This window comes from Mirounga leonina, unplaced genomic scaffold (assembly GCF_011800145.1).
Source record: "Mirounga leonina isolate KUSES-001 unplaced genomic scaffold, KU_Mleo_1.0 Mir_126, whole genome shotgun sequence".
In the NCBI taxonomy this organism is placed as follows: Eukaryota; Metazoa; Chordata; class Mammalia; order Carnivora; family Phocidae; genus Mirounga; species Mirounga leonina.
Window position 1 is genome coordinate 22,449,356 of NW_023270314.1, and position 10,987 is coordinate 22,460,342.

The 10,987-nt window shown below is 45.9% G+C and overlaps 1 protein-coding gene and 1 non-coding gene across 6 annotated transcripts in view; one reads left to right on the forward strand and one right to left on the reverse strand.

The window, feature by feature from the left end:
- RNF41 (ring finger protein 41) overlaps positions 1-3,740 on the forward strand; it is a 32,236-nt gene extending 28,496 nt beyond the window's left edge. For all 5 annotated transcript variants that reach the window (XM_035002390.1, XM_035002388.1, XM_035002386.1 and 2 more), the window contains one exon: positions 75-3,740. In XM_035002390.1, coding sequence (XP_034858281.1) covers positions 75-426 — 352 coding nt within the window. In that variant the 3' untranslated portion in view covers positions 427-3,740. The remainder of the gene's footprint in view (positions 1-74) is intronic.
- Positions 3,741-10,408: 6,668 nt separating this feature from the next.
- TRNAS-CGA lies at positions 10,409-10,490 on the reverse strand. The gene has a single exon. It is a non-coding gene; the product is annotated as a tRNA-Ser (tRNA).
- Positions 10,491-10,987: the final 497 nt, after the last annotated feature.

The following is a 10,987-nucleotide window of genomic DNA, read 5'->3' on the forward strand; positions in this document are numbered from 1 at the left end:
TCCTATTAGGAGAAAAAGCCAGTGCAGAGAAGGGGGATGAGCTGGAGTGACCATCTCCCACGCCCTCCACACAGGTGGGTGAACTCCCTGCAGCCCGCAAGAGTGACCCGCTGGGGAGGGATGATCTCGACCCCAGATGCTGTACTCCAGGCTGTAATCAAGCGCTCCCTGGTGGAGAGTGGCTGTCCTGCCTCTATCGTCAACGAGCTGATTGAAAATGCCCACGAGCGGAGCTGGCCCCAGGGTCTGGCCACCCTAGAGACAAGACAGATGAACCGACGCTACTATGAGAACTACGTGGCCAAGCGCATCCCTGGCAAGCAGGCTGTGGTCGTGATGGCCTGTGAGAACCAGCACATGGGCGATGACATGGTGCAGGAGCCGGGGCTTGTCATGATCTTTGCGCATGGCGTGGAAGAGATATAGGAGCTCTCGACGGGCTAGCAGGAAGAGATGGCGACCAGAAAACCCATCACTCCAGCAGCTGGCTTCTGAGTCCTCCCTACTATCCATAGTACCATGGCCTACACGTGGGCCGCACGTTTCCCTACACTTCTGGCACTGAAGGGCCCAGGGCACTTTGCTCAGCCTTTCAGGTGGGAAACCCAGATTCCTTCCTTTTGCCTAATTTCTTCCCCTAAGATGTCTGTAAGTTTTCAGTCAGTTTGGGAAAAGTCCCCACCTCTATATCTGTTTTCCTGCCTAGGGTCCCTGGTTCTAGATATTTTTAGAAAGCACAAAGAATTCATTTTCTCTAGAGGATCAGGGCGGAGTGAGGACTATCTCATCATTCCCCCTCCTCCAAAATCAGGGAATCAGAGCGGGCAGGCCTGTTGACACTAAACAGCATGCGAGGGCAGCTCTGGGGAGCAGACATCCTGAAGAAATGGTAAGGATGGGATCAAAACCCTAGAAATAAGCAGTGAGGCCAGGAACTGGCCCTGAGGGGAAGTGATGGCCCTTAGGGGAAGACAGAACCTCTGTGCCAAGTAATACCCTGTCCAGCCCACCTTCTGGGTGCAGGTTCCTGCTGCTTCTGCAGGTGTGCAGGCTGGGATGCCGGAATTTTCCAGATGAGTTCTGCTTTCCAACATTTTCTCTTAGTTAGGGAATGACAGGGTTGGGGGTAGGGGATTAGTCTGTTGGGGTGGATGTGCTCAGCAAGAAGCAGCTCTCTGGCTTTTGCTGATATCAGGTGGGCACTGCCTCTGGCTTGGGCCGTAATAGTTCCATAGACCCCTCTCCAACCCTGTGATTGTAACTAGTTATTTTGATAATTTCCTTTGGCCATTGTTGTTTGTTATTTCCTTCCCCCCTCCCACTTTTTTTTTTTTAGAATGGCCTGGTTATGGCTACCCCACTTTTCCAGCCCAGCCACATTGTTGGCAATCTAATTTATTTACTTTTTTTTTTTTTAAGAAAGGAAAAAGAAAAAAAAATTAACAAAGCTCAAAACTTTCTTTTTGATGTTCCTATTGTGGGGATTCTGGATAGGGTGGGACAGGGATGGGGGATCTGTTTTATATTTTTCCTTTTCAGCACAACCATTGGCTTTAATATAGGAAGGGCCAAGGGAGTCCTCGGCTGAACCTATGTCTGCCCCAACCCTCCATCACCCCATCTGAGATGAGGCGCTTCCTCTATTCCAGTGATGGATGCGACAGCCCAATATCCATGCCTGTGCCCTCTAGAGAACTTTGCTCCCAGCCCTTCCACTGGTCTTCTTGTAAAACTCTGTATTTATAGAGTGTTAATTTTGAAGACATTTCCACCCCCCAACCCCCGGTTTCCTTGGAGATCCAGACTTGGATTCTAAGCTTCACCAGGCAAGATGGGAGAGACATGATGTCTCTGTGTCTCTGAGTACAGGCTGTGCTCTGGTCTCACGCATGCCCTCTAAGGACTTCAGCTCCATTTTCGGCTACCCGGGCATTCCTTGATCTTTAGGGTGGCTGGTAGAATAAGAGAAGGGGAGGGATAGAGGGTGTGATTATTTTAATAGGCAGGTGTGAGTGGGGTTGAAGAGATATGGCCATATAACAGCTACTTCTCTCTTTGGAGTTTTATTCCAGGCCAGCTTGCTGTGGGTCTGGGGAGTTGGGTCATGCTCCACTGGGAATGGGGTGGAGGGATACAGCTTGAAGGGAGTAGGGAACAGTCTATGTTCCAGCTCCAGGACATTGTGCTCAGGAATTTGAAAACGCTGCTATACTTAGTCTGGTTACTACATTTCTTCCACTCCCCTCTGCCCCTGCCTGCCTTACCAAGGCCCATACCCTCCTGTCGTTACCCTCAGACGGAGCCAGGAAGCTCAGTTAAGGCTTCCCTCCCCTTTGCACTAGTGTCTCTGCGGGTTGCTGGTTGTGTTATATGTGCTGTTCCATGGTGTTGACTGCACTAATAATAAACCTTTTACTCAACTCTCAGTTCTTAATCCAACATCACTCCCTTTCTTGTGAAGCTTTCTCCTCTGCTTTGGCCTTTCTCTCACCCTGATTCCCCTTGTTTTGCTTTATAACCTACCCTTGTCTTAGAACTAACCTCTGTTTTAGCACAATGTCTGGGAGTGTGCACCTCACTTTTTTGCCCTTTGTGCCCTCCTACCACCTTCCCTCCTGTCTCCTGGTCTGTAGCAGCTGACATGTTCTCGCCAGTGATCTGAACTGTGCTCTTTCCAGAGTTTGCCTTTGCCCCAAATTCCATGTCTTCCCTAAGTGCTCCTGGAGTTTTAGGACCGCTTCTACAGAAGGTATGCATGCACCCTTCTCCCTTGTCCCACAGGCACCTTTGTTTCGGAATCTGGGACTCCATCACCCAGTGTGTCCTAACCAAGAAAGTAAACACGGGGAAGGAGCGTGGGATGACTTCACTGCTCTGGTTGTCAAATCTCGATAAAGCCTTACCCCTAGGCATTTGCTGCCACCTGCTCTTCGGTCATGAGAAAAAGGAAATATTTTCCCCCAGTAGTGTCTTTTAAATTTGTTGAGTGTTTATGATGCACTTAGTGTAAATCCATTAGCACTCTAGATACTCTAGTGGGGCTAAAAAGCAAAAGGGCAGAGGACATCCCTGGGCCCACTGAGTCTTTTACACTTGCATGCACTCAAGCTCTGATTCTAAGATACTGGTGAACACATGACACTGTAGAGCGGCAGAGGTAACAGGTATAGTATCTAGTATATATATATAGTACCTAGGGATACCAGGAGTGCTCTTTTTTTCCCTGAAGCTCCTTCAAAATTACTTTCAGAACCTGCTTTCCGTTCTTTTGAATGTCACAAATGGTGCCAGTCTTTCTTTTGGGGTAGATTTGGTTTTGGGGAACACTATTCATTGGCTGTATTCTGCAAGGAACTCAGGTGGGGATGGGTGTCGTGCAGCACGGCAGCACCCACTTTGAAAGAACTTACTCCAGAAGGGAGATAAATATATACTAGAGTAAGACGTAATAAATGTGGTAAGTAGATCTACAAGCAATACGTGAGCAGAGGGAAGATAAAGGCACTGACTGATGGGTACCAGGAAAGACTTGTTTCGGAGACATGGTATTTGTTCTGGATCAGAGGTTGGCATCCTGCTGCCTGCTTTTGTAAAAATGTTTTACTGGAACACAGCCATGCCTGTTTGCTTATGTATTGTCTGTGGCTGCTTTTAGATTACAGCAGCAGAGTGGAGTCGTTCCACAGAACTATGACCCACAAAGCCTAAAATGTTTGCCACTTGGCTCTGTAGAAAGTTTGCCAACCCATTCTAGACTTTTAAGGTCAGGAGAATGGGCGGGGGAAGCATGAAGGTTGGTTTCGATTCTTCATAATTTGAAGAATCAGAACATTTTTCTATATTGCTGCCATAACAAATGCTTAAAATTAATCTATATTCACATTTCTCCAGTTGTCTCAAGAAAAGTACTTTTATTTATTTGAGAGAGAGAGCACACAAGCAGGGGGAGGGGCAGAGAGGAGAAGCAGGCTCTCTGCTGAGTAGGGAGCCCGACATGGGGCTCGATCCCAAGACCCTGAGATCATGACCTGCGCCAAAGGCAGACCCTTAACCGACTGAGCCACCCAGGCACCCAAGAAAAGTACTTTTAGAGTTAGTTTTTGTCCAGTCCTGGATCCAATCCAGGAAGCATGCATTACACTAGGTTATGTGTCTTAACTATCTTTTATACTTTTTAAAAGATTTTATTTATTTGAGAGAGAGAGATAGCAAGAGAGCACACAAGTGGGGAGAGGGAGAAGCAGGCTCCCCATTGAGCAGGCAGCCTGATATGGGACTTGATCCCAGGACCCTGGGATCATGACCTGAGCCAAAGGCAGACACTTAACCAACTGAGTCACCCAGGTGCCCTACTTTTATACTTTTTAAAAAAGATTTTACTTATTGAGAGAAAGTATGTGCAAGTTGTGGGGGAGGGGCAGAGGGAGAAGGAGAATCCCAAGCAGACTCTGCGCTGAGCGTGAAGCCTGATGTGGGGCTCCATCTCAGGACCCTGGGATCATAACCTGAGCCGAAATCAATATTCCGATGCTTAACTGACTGAGCCACCCAGGCGCCCCATTTATACTCTTAATCTAGATTCCTGGAACAACCTTTTTTTTTTTTTTCTTAAGATTTTATTTATTTGCGAGAGAGACAATGAGAGACAGAGAGCATGAGAGGGAGGAGGGTCAGAGGGAGAAGCAGACTCCCTGCTGAGCAGGGAGCCCGATGTGGGACTCGATCCCGGGACTCCAGGATCATGACCTGAGCCGAAGGCAGTCGCTTAACCAACTGAGCCACCCAGGCGCCCCTGGAACAACCTTTTTTGTAACGGTGATCTGTTGAAGAGATTGGGCCAGTTGTCCTGGAGAGTGGTCTTTTGGATTTGATTGATTGCTTCTTCACAGTGCCCCTTAACTTCTTTTACCCCTATTTTTACTAAACAATTAGATCTAGAGCCTGAGAGATTCAAGTTAAGCAGTTCTGGGGATAGAAGACATCATAGGAGAGATGTTCTTTATGTTGTGTAACATCAGGAGATAGGTCCAGTTGTCCCACCGTTAGCCTGGTTTCTTCATTTACACTTGGGATTGTTGAGAGGGTTTTTATTTTATTTTTTTTAAGATTTTATTTATTTGACAGAGACAGTGAGAGCAGGAACACGAGCACGGGGAGTGGGAGAGGGAGAAGCAGGCCTCCGGCCGAGCAGGAAGCCCTGTGCAGACTCGATGAGAGGGTTTTTAAAAGCTGGCTGCGTGTCCTGGGAGAAGGGGACAGCCGGCAGTGCAGCTCAGCTCAGTTGCTGCCACACTAGAACGGAGGCCCCACATTGCCAAATCTTACTTTCCAAGAACCATCGGCCATCCTAGTGCTTATGCCAAGTCTCACAAATTTTAAGTGTTGGCTCAATTAAAAAAAAACACTTGTGGCCCCCCCCAAAATCTAGGGTCCATCGGTTTGCAACCTCTGCTTTGGGTTTAGATCATAGCATGAATAAAAACAAGTGGAGGTGAAGGATATGTTGAAGAAAGAAGAGACTAGTGTCATCTGGAGCACTGAGTTTGTCGAAGGAAATACTGAAAGATAAGACCAGAAAATTATTTTGGGGCCAATTCTGGGAGGCTTTGACTACATGGCAGGGTATTTTGACTTTAATTTTACAGGTAAGTTTTTGACAAGAGTAACTTCCAGCTCATGATTCTGGTGGCAATATTAAATAAGCTTTGCTGTAATTCATGCAAGAGGTTTAGAGCTTGAAAGAGTAGGAAAGAACAAGAGACATCAGGGAAGAAAACTGATCGGCCTTAGTAACTGACTAGATTCACTCAGCCAACATTTATAGCTTACATGTCCTGTGTCACGTGTGGTGTTAGGCATTTAAGATACACAAATACTTGAGAAACAAGTCCTTAAAGGAATTTGTAGTTTAATAGGTGACATGCACTTACGTAAGGAATGGGAAATACAGAACAATACATTGCTAATAAAGATTCAGTACGATGGGACAATGAGGAGGAAAGGGGTCAGTTACCTACTACCAATGGTGAGATGCTTCTCAGAAGAATCACTGAACTGAGTTCTGAACAGGTTCAGATACTGGCAGTGAGGAAAGGGGGTTGAGCATTTACTGTTGAGTCAGGCATTATTGTAAGTATCAAACATTTCGACTTCCCAACAACTTTATTAAAAGGCGCTATTGCCATCTCCATTTTCTATGTGGGGAAATAGACAACAAAATTAACATGGGTAATATCAGAACTGGGATTTGAACCCAGAAAGTCATTTCAGAGCCTGAGTTCCTAACCACTGCACCTAACAAGAGGCACATAACCAAAGAGGAATCACAGATAAAGACTAAGATTTCTTGTCCGTGAGAATGAAAGATAGGGTCATTACTAACCTGAATAGGGAGGAGGAGAGGATGAGCAGGTTTCAGGGGTGAAGTAATGAGCTCATGTGGGGAACTTTGGGGTTAAAATGCTTCCACATAAAGGTATTAACCGGTAAATGGAAACGTGGATATGGAGCTTAAGAGCAAGAAGTTAGGGTTAAAGATGTGGCTTTGGGAGTTATCTGCCCAAAGGTGATCAAGAAATTCTAGGAATGAATGCAAACACTAAAAGGATAGGAGGAAGGCTAAGAATGGGACTTTGGGGAATTCCAGAAGTAATCTGGAACAAAATCTAAAAAATAGATGAATGATAAAGTTGGCAAATGCCTCAGCTTTTTTAAAAGTAATTTTGAAGGAATTTTTTTTTTTTTTGGTATGATAGTAGGATTATGGTGTGTGTGTTTTGAGTACAGTTGACAAGTAATGAATCATTTAAATGTGGCTCATAAACTAGCCGTGAAGGAGTTCCCAGAAATGTTTTTGCGCAATGACCACATTCCTGAGATAAGTGTAGGTTGAGATCATTTCAGCTGAAGTCCTCTAATGATTACTGGATAAACTACAGAGATCCAGACCTCTTAACAATTTGGAACAAGTCAGCAACTTGGAAGGGGACAATAAGTTCTTGTGTGTCAGATGTCCCCACATTAGCTTTTTAGTCACATAAAAGCAATTTTGGTTAAGATCTAAGAATTTGTCGCTGAAAAGATCAGTATAGGGTGGCATTAGCTATTTGGTTATAAGGTGAAGGAGCTGCATGAGAGAAGGAATTAAGCTGTCATGTGGAGATACTCAGCCTGAATAGATTGGGGGTATCTTGCTGGAAAGAATTAAGGATTTTTAAAAATGGGTGATCTAGGCAGAGTGTGTTGACCAGAGGAGCATGTGTGTGATCAGATGGGGCAATGAAGTCCCTGGGCAGGGGAATATGATGAAAGCAGTGTTGCAGAGCTCTGAGTATGGTGAAACTGGGGCACCTGGAAGGCCACTGTAACAAATAAGATGATGTGGTGGAAGAAGCAATGATTGATGAATGTCAGGCATGGGAGAAAGAAAAATGCCAGATTAATTCTTAAGGTTGGAAACAATGGAATTGCAAGAATGGTGTTAACAGAAATGGGAAAAGTCAAGAATGTCATTCTGGGAACAGAGAAGTTTTGTTTGCATTTTAGGTGATGTATAGATAGCTGGAGGTATAGGACCACAGTTTGGCTTGGGAGGAAGGAAAAGAATGAAGCTTTTGGCAGAATTCCACAGAAGGAGGGAGAAAACAAACGAGATGAAGAAACAATGTTCTAAGAGAAAAACGCAAGTACAGTGTCTCTCAAGTCCAGTAAGAAATCAATGGTTCCAAACACAGCAAAGTTTTTGCAACAGGGTATTAAGATAGTATGAAGCTGAATACATTTTATTCAAAAAATAGGAGTACGGACTGTGGGACTCTTGATCTTGGGGTTGTAAATTTAAGTCCCAAGTTGAGTGTAGAGATTACTTAATAAAATCTAAAGAAAAACATGGAAGTAGGGGCGCCTGGGTGGCTCAGTCGTTGAGCGTCTGACTTTGGCTCAGGTTATGATCCCAGAGTCCTGGGATGGAACCCGAGTGGGGCTCCCTGCTCCGCGAGAGGCCTGCTTCTCCCTCTCCCACTCCCCCACTTGTGTTCCCTCTCTCGCTGTGTCTCTCTCTGTCAAATACAATCTTAAAAAAAAGGGGGGGGGGAGTAAAAAACAATGTGATCATTTGGAATTGTCAAGTGGGGGTGTAGTTTAGTTCTGATTTAACAGATTGATCCAGTGGGATAGAATTTGAACATGTTATGGAAGGATGTGAATGGAAGTTTCCTTGGGAGGTTGAAATGAGTGGGATCACAAGCCTAGGTGGAGAAGGTAGCTTTAGGGCAGATAAGCAAAGTCAAATACCGAACCAGAAACTAAGGAATGCCTGGGGGTACCTGATCATATAACCCAAGGAAATGTGTAAGGACAGAGGATTTGTTGAGATGGAAGAGGAAAGGTGAAGGAATTGGGGAGTTCAGGTGGGCTGTGGGGATGGTAGAAATTCGAAATTATCTATTGTACATTAAGGTTTGAAGCCTTGGCCTCTCATCTATGACGGTTACAGTGGAAGCATTTGAGAGCCAAAGGTAGGATCTCCGAGTACCGAACAACCTCTTGCTAGCTTTTCCGTCCAGGTCCTCCATTTTGTAAGCCACGGTGCCTTCTTCCCTTCGCAACAGTTGTTGGTTGCCCTCTGCTGGTCAATTTTGGTCTTGCCTTGCCAGACACTTAAATCTGAGAGCATGCGCAAAATGGCACTTGGCAGGAAGCTGAGTATTGAGCCTTGTTAGTCTGTTACATTCAGTACATACTTGATCACATCTGTGTATAAAGGCCTAGTAAAGGACATACATACAAAAACAAAATACGCAGTCCTAACTCTTAAGAAGCTAGTAGTTAAGTGTGAGTGAAGATTAAAACATATACATAACTAGTGTAAAAAAAAATCCATTTACTCAACAAAGATTTTTTTTTTTAATTGAGTGGCTTATAGTGTCAAGAGTTGATGTTCTACTGGGGAAGAAAGACTTCACAAAACATGATTAGGGTATGGTGGGTGGCAAGGGGTTAGAGATGACTTCCCAGTAGAACCGACATTGATGTGGAGGCTGAGTAGAAGGTGAGGATGGGAATAGCATGAACACAGACAAATACCATACCAGGAACTAAAAGAATGCCAGTGGCTGGAAAGTAGTGAATAGGAAAGAATGGTGAGTGAAAAGGGACCAGGTCATGAAACACAAAAAGCAGCCATGGGAGGGCTTAAGGTCTCCAGCTGCAACTGGATGCTTTAGTGCAGCTTCACATATATTAACTCATGTGGTCCTCACAGCCTACTTTCCTAATCACTCCAGCACGTGGTCGGCCTAGCCTGCACTCACCCTGAGAAACGTCAACAGATTTAAGATCTATTTAGGAAGCAGAATAAATATAACTTTTATTTTAATCAGTTCTTGCAGAGGGGTGTCAAAGGAGATGCTTTGCATGCAACCGAGTTGATGGTGGTGGTAGAATGACGGGTTCCACCTGGAGTAATCAAGAGCCTCAAAGAGGAAGGATAAAAGGATGTGCAGGATGGGAAGTTATAAATGATGGGGATGCTGGGGTGGGAAGGAGACAGTCTTGAGGATGATCTCAGAAGAGCACGAGAAAGGGTACGAAGGCAGGAAACTGCAAAGTAGAATTGTGTAGAAAGCTCTGTGAATTAGTCTTGAACTCCCTGCCCTTTGGGAGATCCTTCTTGGAGAAGATGATGCTGTGCAAGAAATGAAATACAAAAAGAACATCCTCAACAAGTATCCTACATATTCCCCATGATCAGAAATTGGGGGATAGGAAGAACCAGATAAGGTGAGTACAGGGGGGTTAGAGGTTAAATAATTAATTCCCTAGCTTGGTTAATACACGGAGAATTTAGAACAGTACTTGGCACATAATGAGCATTCAGTAAAAAGTATTATCTCCCCACACTCAAGCTCCAGCTAGATCTGTAGTGTTTACGTTTCAACAGGCGACTTCCTCCTAGCCCAGTGATAGCCGAGATGCGCCTCCTCAAAGAAATGCAAATGAGAGAAATGCCTTTTCCTGGGTCTCAATTATAATCACACTTCCGGTCATGAAATCCAGAGGTGCCCTCTTTTCCTGGAAACTCTAATTTTGACTATTATGGCACAAAAGGCATTCAAATTTCCAAAAACCTAACCCTTCTTCAAATCCTTTGCCATTCATTCCCTTCCCCAAGAATGAAACGTGTGCCAAAGCTCTAAGAAACCTGAAGTTACAGAATTCGGAAAAGTGCCTTGTATCCTAGCAGCCAATACAGTTGTGCACGATTAAGCTTCCCATGATCACCTACACCCTCCCAATCCAGAGGTGAGACCTCTCGGCTTCTATTTCTGAGAAAGAAAGGGAAGTGCACGAAAGACACGTGCGCGGGGGCTCCCCTTTACGTACCCTGAAGGAGGGGGAAAAAAGCAGCCGTCACGAACAGGATTCGAACCTGTGCGGGGAAACCCCATTGGATTTCGAGTCCAACGCCTTAACCACTCGGCCACCGTGACTTCCAAAAGCAAGTTTCGCCGCGCGCTTACAGAAGGGGTCCGCATTGCGACCACAGAGGGAGTGTAGCAATGGGAAGCCGGCCCCGACCCCATACACACACACCCTGTGACCCCCGCCCTCCGCCCCTTACCTCGCCTCTACGCCACTCAAAGGAACAGGCGGGTGGGCCGGGTGACCCAGGGAGGGAGCGGGGAGTGTCCTCCCGCCCAGACACGACTGGGGTCTCAAAGAGCGCAAAGCTATTTAGAAGGCGATGGCGGGGCCTGCAGAGGAATCAGCTGGAGGGAAGGGGCTGGGCCCCGGGGTGGCGGCTAGAGGACTCCTCGGGTTAAGGAGTGAGAGGGGGTGCTGAGGCAAGGTGTTAGGAGTGAGGGAGACTCAGGAAGAGTTGAAACGGGGAAGTCCTGGGGATGGAAGAAAGAAAGGAACTTCCTGGGGAAAGGGGTCTGGGGTTCCTTGAGATTAAGGGCTCCGTGGGGTTGGGAATGTGCAAGGT